A 22,561-nucleotide genomic window follows, 5' to 3' on the forward strand; every position below is an offset into this window, starting at 1 on the left:
CTGATATGCCAACATCATCAGCGACTTCTCTGATTGTGATTCGGCGATCGTTCATAACCATTTCTTTCACTTTTTTCACGTTTTCATCGGTTGTTGATGTGCTTGGGCGTCCGGGTCGTTCGTCATCTTCAACGTTTTCGTGGCCATCTTGGAAACGCTTATACCACTCATAAATCCTTGCTTTACTCATAGCAGACTCACTATATGCCTTTGTTAACATTTGACAAACTTTACTACACTTTATTTCATTTTTTACGCAAAATTTAATACAAATTCTTTGATCCATTTTTTTTCACAAACGAAAATCGCCGAGCTCGAAAAACACATCTAACGTTAGCGGCTGCCACTTAAAAAGTAAGCAATGTATATTGCTGAAAATTTTATCGTACTTCAGGGGCATGTGTACTAACATAATAAAAAAAAATTTTATACAAGCGGACTCTCCAAACCCGCGAAATTTAAAAATTCTCGTTACTTTTTGAACACACCTCGTACATCTAATTTATCGAAAATTCCCGAGCCGCCATCTTGAATCAATAATTTCTGCATTCCGACTTCATATTCGTGATCAGCGACCCCGAAAACCCCTTAGTAACGATTTTTAAGTAGATACATCTATTTTTTAGAAATTTTGGTACCGCCATTTTGAATTCGCCATCTTGAATTAAAAATTTCGAAATTATGACTTCAGATTCGTGATCAGCGACCCCGAAAACCCCCGAGTAGGAATTTTTAAGTAAAACCACTGAACAGAAAAATATGTGCAACAAAGGGTTAAATTCAATGTCGCTAATGGATTCTTCGTGAAAATTAAAAAAAGAATGACCTTGACCTTTTCGAAAAAATATTTTACCTGGAAAATAAATCAGAACTAAACCTAAGGCTAATTTATATACAGGGTGTCCAAAAAGTAACGAATCAAGGAAATAACTTTCCAGGTAGCAAAGCTTTTGCGATGCTCAAGGTCGTTTTAGGACTAACTTTCGACGGGAATTCGATGGTGACCTTGGATTTGACCTTCAACCTCAATGTCAAGATCATTAGTAGGTCAACTTTTTTTTTAAATGGAAACCCCTATTTTCGACACTGCTAATCGAAAGAGCGGAAAATTTTACATCCAAACATGCACTCAGGTCATGAGTGAGGTATGACCTTGAGCTTAACCTCAAGGTCATTTAGCCTCATCAAGGTACGGGTCGATGCCACGCTCTATCACTCAGGCTTGGGTTTTTGCGACGAAGCTCAAGGTCGTTGTAGGACTAACTTTCGATGAGGAATTCGATGGTGACCTTGGATTTGACCTTCAACCTTAATGTCAAGGTCATTTGGAGGTCAACTTTTTTTTTAAATGGAAACCCCTACTTTTGACACCAATTTTATTATTACATTTAGCGTCACCCAGGAACAACGGCATGGACGTAGTAATATCTGTTCCCTTTGGGGTGCTTGTTTTACGAAAGTTCTAAGTTTTAAATGTTCAAATTATTTACTGTATAATTCCTGTTCTCACTAAAATAAATTCTATTATCTTAAACTTTAAAATAATATTTAAAATAATAACGCTAAATGTAATAATAAAATTGGTGTCAAAAGTAGGGGTTTCCATTTAAAATAAAGTTGACCTCCAAATGACTTTGACATTGAGGTTGAAGGTCAAATCCAAGGTCACCATCGAATTCCTCGTCGAAAGTTAGTCCTAAAACGACCTTGACCTTCGCAAAAGCTTTGCTACCTGGAAAGTTATTTCCTTGATTCGTTACTTTTTAGACACCCTGTATAATAACAACTGTATTAATAAATATGCTCAAACATATTATTTAAAATCAATATACCGAAAGCGATTGAAAAAGGTATATATAGTATCAACTATCAATTTTCAACTGTTTATAAAATCAAATATGAATGTTTATGTTAGACTTAAGGAGTAATGACGTTTGATTACGGTGATCGTCTGAGGCTTAAAAGTTTTACGAAATTATGGTAAGGAATAAATGATGGTTCTATCCTATTTTGCACCTGCAGAATTCGAACAAGTAGGTTCGAAAATCTCATCAAATTCTCTTTGTAAGATATGACAAAAAAAAATTATTTTATGTTTTTAATTGTAGCACTTCATTTAACGAGATATGTTCTTAAAACAAGACAAAAAATAGTTTAAAACAATACTTAATGTATATTAGTTTCATAAACAATTAATATGTTTACATTTTCCATTATTAACTTCATAATAACAATTCTTCAATCTAAAACAACGCGTAACACATTCGAATTTATGCCACTTCATAGTGATAATTATTGAATTGCACAATATTTCTGGAAAGAAATATTTATAAGTAGAAGGACGAAAATTCAATAACAGAGTTTTTCAATCTTTCTAAATACGAACTGTCAGTTATCAAATTAATTTTTCTTTTTTTTCCCAATTCTTAAAATCTCCCTATGTATAGATTCTTCAGCTTACTCTGATCTTAAGTATAAGCCTTTTAACTGATAAAAAAATTGTAAACATTCTGTTTACGCCAGTAAACATTCAAGAAAAGGCCTCTATGTGCCCTATATTACGTCCGAGGAATGTATCTGCCGGTTGTTAGGGAAAATGTTGACCATAAGTAGTTGCGCCGCTCTTCGGAAAATGCTATCACCGCTTTCACTTTCACGCACAGGAGTTTGATACCCAGATGGGCTCCTCCTACTTTCTTCTCATCGAGGTAGCTTGAGGGTGATGGAGGGTTGCGAAAAAAGTAGCAGTCTGTCTTTAACATTTCCCAGCTATAGATATCACAGCTCTAAATATGGCTCCCGGTTGGGTATTATCTGGTTGCATTCACGAGTAATCCTGAGGGCGGACGGTATTATCTGTGACCTTTACGACATTTTATTACCAAATCGTAGACGTACACGAGAGTTTGCAAAAATTTTGGAAACTCGTTGAAGTACCCATCGCGTCGAAATCGCTCAAGCTAGAGGATGAACTTGTCAGAAATTGATTAGGAACACTCACGTGCGCGAGTCAGATGGCCGGTATATGGTTCGACTTCCTGTGCGGTCCAAATTGCCTCGAGTCAATATTGAAACGCGAGGCATGGCTTGCGGAGCCTTTGTTCATTTAAAACGACGTTTCACTCAGAATACCGAATTAAAGCGTCAATATCGCCAGTTTATGTCCGAGTATGAACGACTCGGTCATATGAAGCCAGTATTGTCTGTGGAGCTTAACGATCAGCAAGCCTGGTACATTCCCCATCACACCGTTAGACTTACTCTGGTTTCTAAGATTCGCGACGTGTTTGATACGTCCCGTCAGACCGAAGAACATCACTGTTAGAACGATTTTCAGCTATTAGGCCCTCTCTTCAAAGAGATCTCGCACTTATTTCATTAAATTGGCGCCGGTATCGATATGTTTTTACATTTAATATTATGAATATGTTCCAAGAAATCCGAGTCGCACCTGACGATCAATATCTGCAACGTATAATGTGATCCCGAAAGCGAATACGGAACTGAAAATCATGTTTCATGCGGCGCCTGAATTTTATACGACTGCAGCTATCCCTCAAATGATGGGACCTCGTAGGAATTCATCATACCAAATACTCCTCATTACAGTATTTTATGGGAAGCTAGCGTAAAGTCAATAAAGCACCTACTGAAGCGGAGGATAGGCGAGCACACCCTAACTTATGAAGAATTTGCCACAGTGATAACTCAGATCAAAGCCTGTTTGAGTTCACCGCCACTCTGACCCTTGACTTCTGATCCTGACGATCTGAATGTATTAATGCCAGCTCACTTTTTCATCGGCGTTACTCTAGCTGCCGTCCCTGACGCCGAGCCATCCAACGTTCCCGAAAATCGGTTGAGCCGCTTCAACTGCTTCAAAAGATAAGGAATCAGTTTTGAAAGCAGTGGTCGTCCGACTACTTACATCATCTGCAAGAAAGAGGGAAATGGAAGAACGCTAATGAAAATTTTCAAGTTGGTAAGTTCATCCTGGTCAAGGACGACCGCTACCTTTCGATGAAGTGGTAACTAGGTAGAATCATCGAAATTCATCCAGGATAAGATAATCTAGTTCGCGTCGTCAGGGTTAAAACCGCTACTAATAGTTTGCGACGACATGTAGTCCGTCTAGCACCTTGTTCCTTTAAACAACTGGACAGGAGTAAAATGCAGGAATAGAAGTTAGATATTCAGCGTCTTAATTAGTATTTGTCAAATCGATGAAGGTAGGCGGTGTGCTTATGCCAATGAGCAACCATAAGGGTTGACTGCAAGAAAAGACCTCTATGTGCCCTATCTTACATCCGGAAAAAGTATTTGCCGGTTGTTGAGGAAAATGTGGGGAAATCTGATTCGCCATACCTCGAACGCATCGTACGCTGCACATGCTGACCACATGTAGTCGCACCGCTCTTCGGGAAATGCCGTCGCCACTTTCACTTTCGTGCACAGGGGTCTGATGTCTAGATGGGCTCCACTCATTTTCTTCTCACCGAGGTCGCTCAAGCGTGATGGATTCTCTTCTGAGTGTTTTCGACTACAGCTTATTCACGTGAGGACTGCAGCTGTATGTCTTGGGCCTCTATCCAGCTTTCTCATTTTCCTTTAGTTATAAAATAAAATTCTTAATTATAATAAACCGTTACTTCAATCATTGCACTGACTCGTCTGCCTTATTTGTGAATTCCCGTCTAACTATTAATTCAAGAGATAACTCCCACCTATCCTTTATTGATAGATCTATCAAATTATACACATTCTTTATGATGTTCCATAAGCACATGTAACTTTAAAGTTATCGATATGTTTGTTGCAAGTAAAGAATTGACAGATAGTTCTTTCAGTAATATATATTGTTCATTGCTTTAAAAGCAGCTATATAAGGAATCAAACTTAAGTAGCCTAAAAATTTATAAATGTCCCAATGAAGGAGTTGATCAGGATATTGTAACAGTTTTCTGAATCCATTTTCTTCAAAAATTTTTCCGTAATAATTCTTGAATACTATCTTTACCTTAACAAACCAAAGTAACACAGTTTCTCTTCCAACTAGTGGTACAAAACCATTCCAGAAAAGGTGATTCACAAAACCTTGCACTAATTTTTACACCATTGGCCACATAAGGTATACATTTTGTGATCTATCAACGACCTGTACTGATTACTAATCGACATTGGCTCAGCTTACAACCTTTATTTACTGTGACCGATCAAACTTAACGAACTTATTCCAGAGTACAGGTAAGTATTGTAAGCATAAATACAAGGTATTCCTACTATTCGAAATAGCCTTATACTATTGTATTTAAAAGTTTCAATCATCTACCTATTAATATTATTAATATTAGAATATTACTGCTTATTTATTAATATTACAAAAAATTTTGCACTATATAATTCTTATCATAAAAAGATAATTTAATAAAATTAATATATATTAATTATTATGTTTTGAACTTTTCGGACCTACTTTTTTGGATTCTGTAGGTCTAAAATAGGGTAGAACCATCATCCATTCCTTGCCACAATTTCGTAAAACATTCAAGCCTCAAGCGATCACAGTGTGATTTCGTAAAATAGTAATCTTGAAAAAAGCATCGTTATTTTTTAGCAAAATAATTGTACTAAAAATCTCATAACATTTTTCTTTGTTTAATAAATGGCAAAAGGCAAAAAATATTGATTCCCTCTTAAAACATCAAAAAGACTAGATATCTGCCTATTCAGACATTTACTGTTCCTTGAAGCAGTATTAAACTCTGAAAATATTTATATGATCGTTACATAAATTATACAAATTGTCTTTAGTATCACATATAAACAGAAATGGCAATAAAATAGTCAAATTAACAAATATTCTGCTACTAATTACATTAGTTGTATACTATTTCGAAAAACGAGAAAATCTCCAAGCATTAAAAATTAATTTTATTTATGTTTCAGTATTTACGAAGAAATACGTTGGAAATCAATATCAATTAATGCTTTGGAATGACAACTAGGAAATTCATAATATACTAAATAAATCTAGATAGACTGAGTTCAATTAAAAAAACTTATTGTTTGTTCAAAAATGAAATTTGTTATTCACATCGACTTTAGGAAAGTTGAGTATTTATATACTTTGGATTTCCATTAAGTGGAAGGAGAATTGGTTAAAATCAGAATCAGACAAATATCGGTAAATTATTAAATAATCATGAGCTAGCTATGTAAATATGTACATGTCTATAAAATATTTAGATTTAAAATCTTTGGTTCAACCAATAATGATATAGTTGAATGATCAAATTTTACTTATTTAGAAATTAATCTTTCCATTTTCAATTGATATGTGGTGAATACGTAATACTTCATTAAAAAATTTTCTTGATTGGATCGACGTTATAGCTCATTGATAAAATAATCAACTCAAAATAGAAATGACATATATTAATTGTAAATATAAAGTTTCCTATTACACAAGTTCTAAACTTTCTAATAAATATAATAATATATTCTTGAAAATTGTAATTGAAAAATCATTCCTCATAAATTAAAAAACACTAATACAAATTTTCTATACGATCTTTTAATAAGTCATAATTTTTGAAAATAATATATTTCCACTGAGAACCATATAAAAACTATTAAATCATTTTTAGCTGGGTACAACAAAATTCTAATTACTTTTGTCAACGTTAGTTGGAAACCGTGTTATCAAATACGTATTAAGGACGCTGCCTAGTTTTTAAAAGTAATAATAATTTTTGTCATAAGAATTATTTTCTAAATGTATTTACTATTTTTTATGTGCCTAATCTTGCTAACTCAACATGTTTGAATTAAAAATATTGCAGTATTCGTGAAAGTTTATCTTCAAGTCATGACGAAGTGTACATTTTACTCTCCGACATATTTCAAATAATTTTTACATACTGCTCTATTTCAACTATTATATAGCCTCTCAAAAAAATTAAGGTTACGAACGATTATATATAACATTCATAATTATATAAAATAATTATGAATGTTATATAATATTATGAACCATAATTTTACGTGAGCACCATTGATTCTACTTGACTATGTTTTAAATAATCGCGTTGTCATTGAAAAATTTTTTAGTCAGATAATCAAAGAATACTGAGAAATGTAATGAGTAACCACAAAATCGAATTTTACGTACAGTATATCATAAAATATTTTTCGATTAAGTATGCGTAAAAAAATTATACTCTAGCATAATTTTACGTTTACTTCTTTGAATGCAAATTTTTTGTTATAAACGAGTGAAATTACTAGCTCATATTTTTTATAAAATATGCATGTCATGTCAAAATATTCTATACGATAAATATTTGGAATACATATTTTTATCTCATATGTTTTTACCTTAATGAAACGATAAAATTACACAATATAAAAACAGTACAAAACTTGACTTGTTAGCCCTAATATCGTAATGCGCGTATGCACCCGTGGTTTAAAATATACCTTTATGCAAGAAATCTTTAGGCCATTATATAATAATTTTTCAATGAATATTATTAAGAGATTATCAACACGTTTTACTCTACTTGTAGTAATATAAATTGCTCTATATGTTTCATTTTCTGATTTCCCAAAAAAATACGAGTATATTTACTTCTTCAACACTATTATTATGAGTTATTCAAGAACTATGTTTCTGCTTAACGTTGCAGAGGTACGCTAGGTATCATTCTACATTAATCTTGGTTCGTATAGTTATGAGAAACATGCAATCAACTTTTCTACTACTTTTTGAAAAGGTACGGAAGAAGAATCTTCACATGTATTATGATAAGAATTATAATTTAAGGCAGAATTTGAACTACAAATAATCAGAGTAACAAACATATAAAAATTTCATTTCTAAAAGTTTTTATAAGTCTAGGGCTCGAATCCTTCACTTTTTGTCCAGAGGCCTGAGCTCTTACCCATTAAGCCACCGTGACTCCCTGTATTGTTATTTTCCAACTTATAAATTTGAAAATGCTAGGAATAATATTATTTGTAACTACAAAAAAAAATATAACTAGACAACGTCCTTTAAAAATTATAATAAAAATCAACTACAACTGGAACGAATTTTGGATTTTTTCAAACATTGACACCAACTAATACAGCCAGTAACTTTATTAGTTTACTTAAGTAGTCCTCAAAGCACAGGTCTATTATACAATAACACACAAGAATACTGTAGTTTTATATTTTTTTAATTTTTATTAAATTTATCTAAGAAATAGACTTATTGATTTGATTTTTTTTGTTAATGATTAACATAAAAAGGTTGCTTTTTACAATAGAAGCATTAATTTTAATAAGACTAAAATTTTGAAGTATTATGCTTAATTATTTAGAAAAAAGTCAATGGATAGAGTAAACCAGAAGCAGTTAAAATTAATATTGTTTACTGCAAGATAACACGTTTTGCTACAGCAATATAAAAAATTAATAATCAAGATAACATTTAACTATAGAACTATAGCATGTACAGTTATTTTAATTCTAAGTTTTTTATTATATTTAAAAGCGTGAAGTCACATGCAGCAACCAGAACAACATACTAGAAATTTACAAGATTATATAAAAACAATTATGTTCATAATTTATGTTATATTAACTACCAATTACCATGAGAAGTAGTCTTCAAAATATAAAGGAACTTTATGTGTCATGGTAAACTTTAATTAGAAATTTAAATTAAGGATTATGTCATAAATGTGAAAAAGGTGCTGACTTGATAAATGTTAGATGCATTATTTTAGTTATCTACAAAGAATTTCTACAAAAAGTGCAGACAGATGCATCAAAAATTTTCTTTCTTTATTTTTCAATAACCTGATCGCCAGCACCAACTTCTTCATCACTACGATTCTCGTGTACGCCTGCTGCAATATTTGGTGATTGAGCATCAAGTGCCAGTATAACGCTGCACAGCTTGTAGTCAAAACCTGTAGAAATCGACGCATATCAGCTTCAAATATATGTCCTCTAATTTTTAATTATTCCTTGTTATTTAAAGATCAAATTATCAAATTTTAGCTGCTCAGCTCTCTAGCACCATTTTTTTTATTGTGCGTTAACAAAACTATTTCAATATTCAGAGTAATAATTTAAGTAATATTTTTGTTTAATAAATCATTTATCAAACTAAACCCTGTCTTTTATTATGAATTTACGAATAAAATTGTTTTTATAATTTTTCATTTTAGGTTGCAGCAAAATGATTCGTTGCAATTGTTTTGTACAACTCTGCAACTCACAGGCTTGTGGCGCAGGCTGACAATAGGTTATGTACCTGATCACCTGCACCCACGTCGTGTTCGTCTCTGTCCACGTGTACACCGTCAGCAATATTTGGGGACTGTTGCTCGATCGCCACCAAAAGATTCAATGTACGCCAATCAAATCCTGTCATTATCATTATACGCTTACGTTATATATTCTTACTTTTAAATTCTGATGTTCACCAGATCTTTTTAATAATAGTTTGTCTGACAATGGGATTTGTTGATTTAACAATTTCCTTTTACATTATATTTTTAAATGATTTAGACAATAAATAATTACAAACTGAATTTGCTTGAGCCGAATTTCTAATATAATATGTGACTACTGTTGATTCTTTGTAAAATACATTTTATAGATATATTTCACTGAGTTGCCCCAAATTATCTTTAGAAGCTTCTTTAGAATTTTCATCAAATTTATTATAATTTTATACTTATTAATAGGAAAATATTGATCATTATAGATAAAAAGTTGTAATCATTATTGATAAAAAGTAAACAAGATAAAAATTTAATTGTTGATCAATAAATTAAAACAGAGATGGAAGATTCAGTTTATACCGTAATCTACCACCAATTTATGAAAATCATTTTGATATTGTGAAAGACAGAATCATTGAGATACGAAGCAGGTAGAACAATAATTTTACTCGAAATACTCATGCTGCATATGAAATAATTTTAAGTACTTTCGGGATGCTCAGTTTAAAAATAATTTAAAAGAATTTAAAAAAATATAACTATTTTATTTGTCATAATATTCATCAAATCATTTCAAATATTTTTATAATCTACAAATTTTTATTAAAGATTTTATGATTTTTTTTTTAAATTTGAGGCAACCCTGAATTTTATTCTTAAATTCTCTTACAATTAGATACAATATACATTCTATAAATTTAACACATGATAAATAGTTTTCTTTCGGATGACAAAAATTAAACTTTAATAACGAACGATTCTCCTAAAAAATGATTGAATTCAAAAAGTACAATTATCAAACGTGTAATTTTAAAAATTGGTATAGAATTTACATAAATAACTATTATGTATTCGATTATATATCTGTGTTGTTTATAAAAAGGGCATACCACATATTATTCTAGATAAATAATTTTTGCATTACTTAGATTTAATCTATATTATAAAAAGTTTATATGGAAAAAAACAATGAAATATTTCATTTTTTACAGGTACAACTTCAATTTATATTTTTAGGTACACATTAAAAATATGTTAAACATACATTAAATAGACGTAAAGAAAGTATTACTTATTTTCATAGACCCCTAAAAAATATGTAATACATTAAATTAGTAAATGAAAAAGTTAAAAGATTTACTGCTGATTAAATTCAATATATACTGTCTTGGAGAGCACATATATCTCGATAATCAAATAGTAGGTTACAAGCCAAAACAGCAAAAATATTGCGCAAGTCCATAACGCGTCTAAATTAACACTCGATACGAAGCTTTTATTAACACGCGCTATGAACGTACTAATATTACGAACACGGGTCGTATTTTATTTTTTTTCCCAACAGAACCAGATGCTGGTTGGGAAATGCTACTTTCAGTTCGAAAATTGTATAAAACCCGTGGCCGCGATATTAGCAAACCGATAACACGTTCTGATACCCAACCGAATCCCTCGGGTTTGCTTCAGATGTCAATTCACACGCGCTATGGACATACTAATGTCTTCGCGGCTTTTGGTTGTAATCTACTATTTGTTTATGAGAAATTGAAGTAGCTCAACTGCTATAATTATCGAACAAAAAAGATTATACAATATTGTTTACAACAATTATGTAGATTTGTAAATGTAAATAAGAAAATAGCGTTGTACGACCAAGCCAAAGTAAATATCAGCGCAGTATATAGATTTAGTAGATGTATCTACAGCGTTTTACATGGATGTAATTCTTGAAGTCACAATAACAATAACAATAACAATAACAATGACGATCAATAAGAGAGAAGTGGGGAAGTAAATAAAATTTAACACCGTATTGTTTGAATCCGAATCTACAATTAGATGTTGCTAAAATTGCGAGGAAATTTGTTTAAAATGCAGTTGCTTAAACAAACCATCAAACAATGGTTTTTTCGCAATGAATCAATTTTTTTAGAAAATATGGTTTATTTTAAGACGAAAAGACCTTTAGCAACTTTTTAATAATATAGATATTTCAAAAGTTGTAAATTTTCCAAGATCGAGTATTTAACATTTTTCGATAACTTTCAGCATTAATAACTTCTGATCAAATCAACATTTCTAAAAGTGGAGAAAACCCGCTTATTCAATAAATCCTTGTCTACAGCTTGATATAATTAAAAATTAAGAAGACAGCCTGTGTTAAATGGATAAAATACATAGCCTTGTAAAAACCGCTTTAATGAAGATATCGATATGAAACTTTATTCATCTCAAAGTACTCGGTGTGAGCTTTCATTTTCTCTGTTGGGCAATTCTTGGCTATTTCAAACAGTTTAAAACATCAAATCATCAATTTTGTTCAAAGTTGATAGGCTTGTTACCTATACAGAGGTGAACATGTGTGCAGGGTTTTAGATCACAATATTGATAAGTGGCCGACTTATCAACTGTTGAAAAAATATTGGACTTTTTTTATTAATTCGATTTCTCGGAGACTAATAAAGATATGGACATGATTCTTTTTTTAAAATACGCGGAAAGAATTTCACTTTTAAAATGTAAATACTAAAATACCAAATCATTTATTTATGCCATTGTTATAGGCAATTTTTTCAAAAAAACGACGATATCTCAAAAAACGATATTTTTTTTTTAATTTTTGCACCACGTGTTTCTTGTCATTTTTTATATAAGAAACCGTTGAGAAAATCAAGTGCCCGCTATTAGGATTAAGACAGCACTAAAATGAAACGAACCGCGCGCCAGCCGCTCGACTGGCCGCTACTCGTGCGGTTCCAACGTTGCTTGCTGCAATTGCCTTTAACGAATAAATAATTTCATATTCTATCAGTCTATATGTATTTATTTGAATAATATATTAATTAATTAATTAAATAAGTAATGTAAATGAACTATTATTATACAATCTGATATAATATTGAAATTAAACATTTGCTCTCTGCGTTTGATTGTACAAAACAATAGTTCATTTATATTACTTATATTACTATATATTACGTTATATTAAGTTGTTACGAGGTACTTCACACCTCTTATTAAATAAGATACGACGCGTGTCAGAGACACACACACGCGTGCGACCAGCGAAACCGAAAGAGAGAGCCGCTTCCCCCGAAATTATCTGAACGTGAACACGTGACCCGAGATCACAAATTCGAGGCCTCGCGGCAATCAACGAAGAAAGCTCGCGGCTTTTCGTGCGTGCGTTCGTGCTGTACGCATCGCTTCACCACTTCTGTACTCGAGCGACACGCACCGACGTAGCTAATACGACCGACACTCTCGGGGGGAGGTATCCAGCAGGCCTGCACCTAGGTTCTCGCGCGACGGGAAGCCCCTTCAGAGAAAGCGTATTCCTGGAGGTAAAGCTCTGCGCGCGAAGGTCCGAGAAACCACGGGCGACGGAACATCACTTTACTTCGGCTACCCGAGTAGCCTCCGTAAATAACACATCCTTGCTTGCTCTCTCTCTCTCTCTCTCTCTCTCTTCGCGCAAGCGATTTTAGGAGGTTACTTCCTGCGAAAGTAACTCCCGTAACCCAGCGACGGCTACTGTACTAGGCAGTTGACTGAATAAACTTCAGAGAGTACAAACTGTATTATACTCCGTACTTTATATCGACGTAAGACCTTGACCACCTCTCTCTATTTCGCCCAGACGATGACGGGAGACCTACGCCACCTCCGCGGGGTATCTGACCTCCAGTCGGATACCATTATCTGAGACTAGCCCGGAGCTAGAGCCCGACGTGGCGATAGGGTGGCCCCCCTTCTCTGGCGAAGAAGTTAAGGGCGTACAAAGGGGCTACTAGCCTTATCACACTGACGCCCAAACGTGTTAATTACAATCAAGTTGAAAAACTTCATTAAGCAGTTTTCCAAACTTTCATCTAATAAATTTATATTGCTATCATAATCTCTAGATTATCCTTCTAACGACAATAATTTTCTTCTAAAATACCAGTTCCATTTCTTTTATTACTCGTCACAAATATTTGAATAACCTTGCAAAGTTAACTTGAAAGGAGTTTTCACTGGGCTGGAGCGCGTGAATACACGTGTCGATCGCGCGACTCGAGGAATCGTTGGAAGATAGACATCATAATATAACACTCTGTATATGCAAATGAGGAAAGTAAACAGAATGACAAATACAATTCCTCGAGCGCGCGAACAACAAGTGTGATGTAACATCGTACCACATCGTTTCGGCTCCAAAACTATTTTTCTTTCGCGAAATTATTTCGTCAGATGTAAAGCGAAGCAACCAACGTGAACTCGCGGAAACGCGTGGTACGAAGTTACGCAAAACTACGTGCAAAGGAATTAAATTAGAATTTTAATCCCAAGCACGAACGAGGCGGAAAATCTATCGTACTGAAGATTGTTCAGTAATTGCCGAATCGGACGATTTATTTAGCGAAAGAATAATTGTATCAATTAAAAAAAAAAAAAAAAAAAAAGATTCGACTTGCGCGTCACCCAAAAAAAAAGAGAAACATAGAACGCGCAAGGTCAAGGTCTTACAAGACCAACGAAATTAATTTTTCCTTTTATTTAAAGTAAAATTATTTTTTTTTATCATTTTGTAATAGCGTCGGCGTGCAACGCCGATATATTCACTACTATTACCAATTATTTATAAAGGAGGAAGGCAAGGGAGGCAGTGTATCGCTCCAAGCAAAGCAGGAAGGAGAACAGCGGGCAAATGATTTCACACACACAACTCGTTGACAAACCGTTTATTACAAATGCACTACCTCGATTGCCGACGAGAGTACAAATCACTTATTACTAATAACACGCGAAACTTAGTCTAAACGAGATGACCGGCACGTTAGCGCCATGTCACCTCGTTAACCGGCTCAAACAATTACTTAAATTACACACTGCCGAAAGCTACGTCAGCTCGGAAAAGCCTGGCGTAGCAACGCGAACCGTGAGAATCGCCGAGGAAAGGAAGAGATACAAAGAGAGAGAGGAATCGGTGACCTGACCAAATTCTGGTGGGCGTCGCTGTTGCTGGCAGCCTTGAAGGTATCCCACCGGCGGCTAGGCTGGAAAACCCCTGGCTGCTGCGTGGCCGGCGACCTGGCAGAAAAGGGTTCTGCCTCGATGACGGCTTCTTGCAGGGCAACTGCTGCGTCGCTGGCAGAGGAAATCCCGTCCGGCCGATCTGCTGAGGAATGCTGACTTCTTCCGGACAAAGGGCAGGCAGCGATGGTCACCAGCTCTCGTACGACTGATTGCTGTCGCGCGCGTCGCGTCACTCTCTGTCGCGAGTGCATGAGAGCCGGCTTCTCACGCTTTCTCCCACCACTCGCCTAATCGGCGGCACGCGGCAATGCCCGTCGCGACAAGTGCCGCGCGCCAAGCCCAACACTCAAACTATTGCTTTCCTCTCTCTCTCTCTCTCTCTCTCTCTCTCTCTCTCTCTCTCTCTCTCTCTCTCTCTCTCTCTCTCTCTCTCTCTCGCACTCTCAATACTCGAGCGCGTCGTCGCGTCCACGGCTTCTCCTTCCACTCTCGTGCGTTGCTGAAAAATAAAAGGGCAGGCATCAGGCACGTGATAACAACGTGCGCTTGATGCCGGCCGTGCGCCTTTGCCTAGGAAGGAGAGGGAGGCAAGCACACGGTGCAGGCCATGACAGGCCTACACCGTCACAATTTCATTTCTGGTATCGACATTATTAACGATACCAAATATATATATTTGCAGCGAACTGAGCGGACAGTTGCATTACGTAATCGGTACATATTTTTTTTTTCTCTTCCTATCTCTGCATACAATTTAAAAATAAATTTCGACGTCGATGATGTACACATATTTATATATTTTGCACAAAATTCTATTTATTTCCGAAGTATGCGCACTGATTTCATCGACCTAGCATAATATAATACAAAAAAGAGCAAGAAGCTTCGTATAGTTTTTCACGACGATCGCTTACATATACGCGATATACACCCCCCCCCCCCAATCCTGAAACGCTTGCCTCCCCGAAAGCACAGCACTGAGCGAAGAGTAAGCAGCTCGCGCAGTGATAGCGCGCGCAGTAGACTTACTACCCACAGTAACATTTTCTTCGTCAAGAAAAGGGAAGGAAAAGAAGTAACACCAATTTCTTTTTCTTTTCTCCTCCTTTCGCTACAAGCAGGTTCGTGGAACGAAATTAATAGTTAAGAATTCCCCATATCACACTGGCTACAAGCAAGGAAATAATTTCTTTTCCTTACGAACGTAATTATTACGAAAAAGATTATTACTCTCCCTATCATTTTCCATTACCTTTTTCTATTACTACTTCATCAATTACTTATTTCACATTACTTATCAACATTTTAAAATCAACGCGCAATTTGGGAAAGCAGTAGCTTCCCACGCCGCTTTTAGGGAAAAACACGAAAATAATTTTCCCAATAATAAATTTTTTTTTTTTTTTTCTTCTTTTCCCCTTCATTTTATTGAGTACCCAAGATGGACTCGGCGCTTGACGAAACTAGCGCAACAGCGCTAGGAAATTCCCTGGTAGGCAGAGCGTTGACGAGAACTTTGAGCGCACTCGGACTGCGTCATGACGGCTCGTCAGACGAAAAACGTGCGAGAGTAGTAGCCCGACTTCAAGGACAATACCTTCATGAGGATTTCGAAATAGGGTCCGACCAACCAACTCGCGACGAGATCTTACGAATATATTTACAATGCCGTGCACAATCACAGGCGAAAGCAAAAAGCAAACCGGAAAAGGTAGCAATTACCTCCGCATTGCTAAGGATGCACGTCGCGAATATATCAGACAACGAGTTGAACGAGCACCTGTCAGTACTCGACCTCAACACGGCAGGCCCGGTACCAAATGAAAGAAAGTGACTATCCGAACGCCTACAAGGAAAATACAATGAATTCGACTTCAACCCGGAAAGCATCCTCACGAAAGATCATCGCGACACCATAAGAAAAATATACCTGCAGACGCAATTCCTCGATGCACCACCTCCGCAAACCGAGGAACAAACAACGAGCGAACCTACCCAATCAAGTGTCAGCGCGTCCCCACCACCAACGGAAATCCAAGACTACAAAGCCAGGGATGCAAGCGGCACCGAAACTACCCTAACGAAAGACGTATGGGAATTAGCTTTCGGCACCCCAGCACAAAAGAACGCAGCGATGGCACGTATGTTCGCAGCATCTCAATCGACCAGTCCCGCGCCGCAACAAGACAGTCACGCTGTCAACGAAACAACGAATTTTTTTATTACGGACGGCTTGCCTACACCAAAATCCATCAATTCCAGCAAACTCACAAACTTATTTCCCACCGTACGACGGCCGTCGGCCGCGTACCGAAAATAACTTCAACCCCAAACCGCGCGACCTTTCGAAAGTAATGCCTGCTTGGAACTTAAAGTTCAAAGGAACACCAGGCGAAGACGTACGTGCGATCTTCAAAAGTGTTGGCCGAATGCAGAAAGCAGCCGATCTAACAGACGCCGACTTAGCGCGCGGATTTCATATGTCACTTGACCAAGGAGCCACTTGTCACTTCGAAAATAACGAGAAACGATGGACATCCTGGCCGTTAATCAAAGAAAACATGATCAAACAGTATACGGACAAGATGTACACCGAGAAAAAAAATGACGAAGCGCGCGCGCGTAAGCAAGGTGCGGATGAGCCAGTACAAGAATATATCGACGCACTTTTATTGATCTTCAGCGAAATGCCGGAACCATTGAGCGAGCAAATCCAAAAAGAACGGATTTTACGCAACATTCTACCGAAATACATGCCCCATTTACGCGGACATTCCAATAAACCCCTCAAAGATTTTATCGAAATTACAGTCAATCCCTAATATCGACAGGCGAAGCTTGCCCGACAACGCTAGATCCGCTATCATCAATAAAATCAGAGCTGGAAATAATAAAAGCTCAACTCGCGGTAGTAGCTTTCGAAAGAAATTATAGACGAGACAGGTATCGTGGTAATAGTAGAGACAGACGCAACAGTGATCGCAAACACAGAGACAGCAATAAGAAGCGTCGCGATGAGAAATATAAAAGCCGCGACAACTCAGACAAACACAGAAGCAAATCTCGCGTCAGTTACAGGAGTAGCCGTAGCAATAGTTTTGGAAGTGCTACCAGTAACGGAAGCACAGCTTCAACCAAATCGAATGGTACTCACAAAAGTCGCGATAAAGATAGGAATGAATACAAGAAAAAAGAATATAACAACTCAAATAAGTCGAAATATTATGATAATAAGAACAAAGATCGCGGGAAATACGTCAATAACAAGAAAGACACACATTATTCGTCAGTCAAAAAACAAAACAAGTCAAAAAACTAAACTCGGATGACGATACGGCGAGCGAAGCGTCATCAATCGAGATAAATAAAGCTCGTATATCTAAGAAGAAGGTAATACATCGCGAGGACATAAATTCGCAAGACACAATTAAAATTTACCCACGGTATTGGTTGACCATAAAAATCGGTAAATCGAAAATAAAAACACTCTTCGATCCAGGCGCAACGCGAACAATTTTAGGCAATATCGGAGCACAAATCTGCGCTGATAACAATATAAACATAAATAACGATACGATCGATTTAGTAAGAATGCCAAATGGCAAACTCGAGAAAGTAAGAGGCATAATCCATACGAAGGTAATAATCGACAAAATGGAAACCAATGCAGATATCTTGCTAGTGCCATCATTACCGTATGATATGATCCTCGGTATGGATCTTATTCGACCGAATAAAATAAATATGAACACCAAAAACGATACGCTAGAAATATTGCCAAATCCGGGAATAACATTCGACGCATGTACGATGGAAATTAAGCCCGAAGAGGAGACACAAAAAAGCGGACTTTCGAAATTAACCGACAGTCAAGCAATACAACTAAAAAAATTATTAGACCAATTATTACCGAAACAAACTAAGAAAGAAAATAAAAAGCTTTCATACACAAAATTAGTCGAACACGATATCAAACTACGTTCGGGTACCAAACCAGTAAAACAGCGTTATTACCCACTCTCCCCGAAACTAGAGAAAGCATTACACGAGATTATCGATGAGCAAGCAGCTCAAGGAATAATCGAACCATTGGAATCTAAATGGTCAAGCCGATAGTGATGGTAAAGAAAAGTAACCAGACATATCGGATGTGCGTCGATTTACGCGTGGTAAACAAAGTGAGCGAAGGGGATGCTTACCCTTTACCATACATGGACGTAATACTCAACAAATTACGGTTAGCGCGCTATATAACATCTTTAGATTTGTCTTTAGCTTACCATCAAATAAAATTAACAAAACATTGCCGGCATATTACGGCATTCACAGTTGCAGGCCGAGGGCTTTGGCAATATAAGAGACTACGATGGGATTGAAAGGGGCGGGCGCGGCGTTCCAACGGCTCATAGATCGCGTGATAAGCAATCTCGAGCCATACGCTTACGCGTACTTGGACGACATCGTACTAATTTCGGAAACATTCGAAGAACACCTCGAACGATTAAAAACATTAATCTCACGAGTTAAAGATGCCGGACTAACCATCAATCGTGCAAAAAGTCATTTTTGTCAATCCGAAATTAACCCTTTGCGGCACACATTTTTTTTCTAAAATATCGTCATTTTGGTGCACTTTTCAGCCATTTTTTAAAAAATGGCGGCTAAAAATCGATAATTTGATATAGTTATACATTCATTAACATATTAGAAGGATCAAATATTAAAAATCCCCGTGAGCAACGATTTATTAGAGCCCTTCATACATGAAAATCTCATTTCAAAAAGGTGGTAAGTATACTTACCACTATGCCGCAAAGGGTTAAATACCTCGGTTTTATCGTGAATGAATATGGATTAAAAATCGACCCAGACAAAACAGCATCCGTTGAAAATTTCCCTCGACCGAAAACACTTAGACAACTCAGGAGATTCCTTGGTATGGCGAGTTGGTACCGTAAATTCATTCGCGATTATGCGAAAATCGCTAACCCGTTGAAGAAATTAACAAAAAAAGATGTTAGATTCGAATGGAGAGACGAGCACCAACGAGTTTTCGCGAAATTAAAAGCCATGCTCGTCGATGCACCCATGTTACACAGACCCGACCCCGAAGCCGAGTATTCCCTGCATTGCGACGCGAGCAACGTCGGACTCGGTTTCGTTTTAATGCAGAAAATAAAAGGAGTAGAGCACGTCATCGCATTCGGAAGTCGAGCCTTGCGCAAGAACGAATTAAACTATTCGACGACAGAAAAGGAATGCCTGAGCGTTAAAGTTGGAATCGAGAAAATCAGATGCTATTTAGAAGGCGAACAATTCACCGTAATTACCGACCACTCAGCGTTTGCAACATCGTTCCCGATTGTTTGTCACGAATATACGAGGATAATGATACATCGACAATTAAAAGCGATATTGCAGCGCTGGAAATTACAGAGTACACACACGATAAATGGTACATTAAGAGATACAATGACGTCCGCAATAAACCCAAATACTACAAAGACTGGAAAGTCGTCGGCACCACGATGTACGTATACAAACCGAAGCACGACATCGAAAATGGATTACCAGATTTCAAACCGTGGAAAATTGTCGTGCCTCGCGAGTATAGATTGAAAATATTACGCGAAAATCACGATAATCCTTATGCAGCACACCTAGCTATCGAGAAAACATATGCGAAAATTAATACTTTCTACTTTTGGCCAGGGTATTACCGAGACACAAAACAATGCGTCAAATATTGCGAGATTTGCCAAAAATGTAAAGTCGACCAACAAGGCAAAATAGGCCTACTAAGCTCACGGAAAATAACATTCCCGTGGCAAACTATAGCCACAGACTTGCAAGGACCGTTCCCCGTAAGCCCCGAAGGATATGCGTATTTGTTAGTATTCATAGATTTATTTTCGAGATACGTCATCTGTATACCACTAAAAGACAAATCAGCTGAATCAATTAAAACAGCCATACAGACAATCATGATTCCCCACGGTTCAATGCAAACTTTAATTTCAGACAACGGGAGAGAATACGATAACAAATTAATTGATGACTTCCTACGCGAGAGTGGCATAATTCATGAAAAAACAGCTGTATATACACCAAAAAGTAACCCAACCGAAAGAGCGAATAGAATCATTAAAACAATGATCAAATCATTCGTCGGAAATAATCACACAGAATGGAATAAATTCATACCCCATTTCCAATTCGCATACAATAGCTGCAAAAATTCCACGACAAACAATACCCCAAATTTCCTTATGTTCGGTAGAGAATTGACCCCTTCCCACTCATGGCGGGAAACAATAGAAAATATCCACGAATCACTCCCCACATTACACGAAATTAATAAAACCAAACCATCACACAACCACGATAACACAAAAATAGAAGTAAGCGATAGGAGTGACTGGGCTAAACGAATGGAAAATTTAAATAAATCTCATAAAGACACAGCGTCTAAAAGCCGCGACAAACAAAAAAAAACCAGTGTTCATCACGACAAAAATAAACAAGACTACATGTTCAGAATCGGCGAAAAAGTTTTACGCGCAAATATGCAACTGTCTACGGGCGCGAAAAATACATCCGCAAGTATTATACAAGATTACGTTGGTCCATGCGTTATTGCGGAAATTGTAGGTAATAAAATAACATTTATAAATTAAAAGAAAACGGCGTAACACGTGGCATGCAATGCACTTGAAGAAATTCAAGAGCAACGAAACGAAGACCGACGAAAATGCCCAACACGAATCCAAACAACAACCAAAAGAACAACCCACCAAAAGACCTCGAGGACGACCACGGAAAAATCCTGAAACAAAAAGCGAGTCCGGCAACGAGGAAATCGCCAACTGTCGAGCTTCCAACGAAAATAAAGAAAAACCGTGAAAGGCCGAAAAAACAAAAAGCCGTTATTTCCAACACAGCGGCATGCCTTCGTTTGCTCCGCATCACCAAAATATAATAACCACGTTTCGTAGTTACAAGGGAAAATAGGCAACCCAACGGCGCACAATATATTTTTTTTTAAATCTTCACAATGAATCAACGACTTACGCCTGAAAAGCCAACCGAGACGAGGCAAGCCGAACCAAGCCGAAGTAAACCCGAGTGCTATACACGCATGCAACCGCATGGAGAGGAAAGTTCCCCCTCCCTACTGCGCCGCAGTACTGCCGCAAGGAAGGAGCGCCAACGCAAACGACGCCTGTCCACCGGTATAGCACACGTGTTCTCAACGTCACGCGCACTCTACACACGCTCGGTGCCGCTCAGCTATTAACAAAAAAAAGATCCGCGTACTCTAAACCGGTACAGATAATCGAAATTAATTTCGGAAGTGGAGTGAAGTGTGCCAATCGTGCCTAAAATCGGACCAGTAGAGGAAAAAAAAAAACAAAATGACGTCGCAAACGTGCGTCTACTGCTATCTCCGAAGAAAAGGATACAGGATCGAGTTTAATGCCGCCGGCGACACGGGCGTAATCGTCCAGATAGCATCAACACCCACGACTACCATTCCCATACAGGCTACACAATAGGAAGTGGCGATCGCGGCAAGTAACCTTCCCAATTGGTCAGCACGCAGCGAAGCAGAATTAAGAGAAATTTGCCGCCATAAGAGGCGATACAACGAAAATAACGCGCCAACAACATCACACGAAAATAACGCCCTCGACACATCAACGGAGAGCGACAGTTCCACGTACAATGTGGCGTACGCAGTAGTGCCGGAAGAATTAAGGAAAAATCACCCCGTGCTGCAACTTCTACAATCAGCGACGCCAACCGCGACAAGTTACAGCGCAAAGAAGGCAGCCAAGACAGCGGCACAAGCACCATCATTAGCAGCTTACCTCAACCCGGTCAACTACGTGAGAGCGAAGCACTACAGCCACAAAGAGGTGCAAGCCGAGTACGTCCAATACTACGACAACGACCCGGCTTGGCGTGAACAAACGATGCGTCACCTCCTCACCGGCCGCTATCCATTCCCACGTGGCCAAGTACAAAAACAAATTAAAGCG

General features: G+C 37.1%; 1 protein-coding gene across 3 annotated transcripts in view; it reads right to left on the reverse strand.

The window, feature by feature from the left end:
- The window catches only part of LOC131663265 (S-adenosylmethionine synthase), a 332,589-nt gene that overhangs the window by 222,552 nt on the left and 87,476 nt on the right, over positions 1 to 22,561 (reverse strand). For 2 of the 3 annotated variants that reach the window (XM_058933566.1, XM_058933568.1), the window contains exon 4: positions 8,848 to 8,960. In XM_058933566.1, the coding sequence (XP_058789549.1) occupies positions 8,848 to 8,960 (113 nt within the window). Of the gene's footprint in view, positions 1 to 8,847; positions 8,961 to 9,307; positions 9,421 to 22,561 lie in introns of all 3 variants that reach the window. The other variant, XM_058933567.1, reaches the window with a different exon arrangement.

This window comes from Phymastichus coffea, unplaced genomic scaffold (assembly GCF_024137745.1).
Source record: "Phymastichus coffea isolate CEN01 unplaced genomic scaffold, Cenicafe_Pcof_1.1 PCOF00032, whole genome shotgun sequence".
NCBI classification, from domain to species: Eukaryota; Metazoa; Arthropoda; class Insecta; order Hymenoptera; family Eulophidae; genus Phymastichus; species Phymastichus coffea.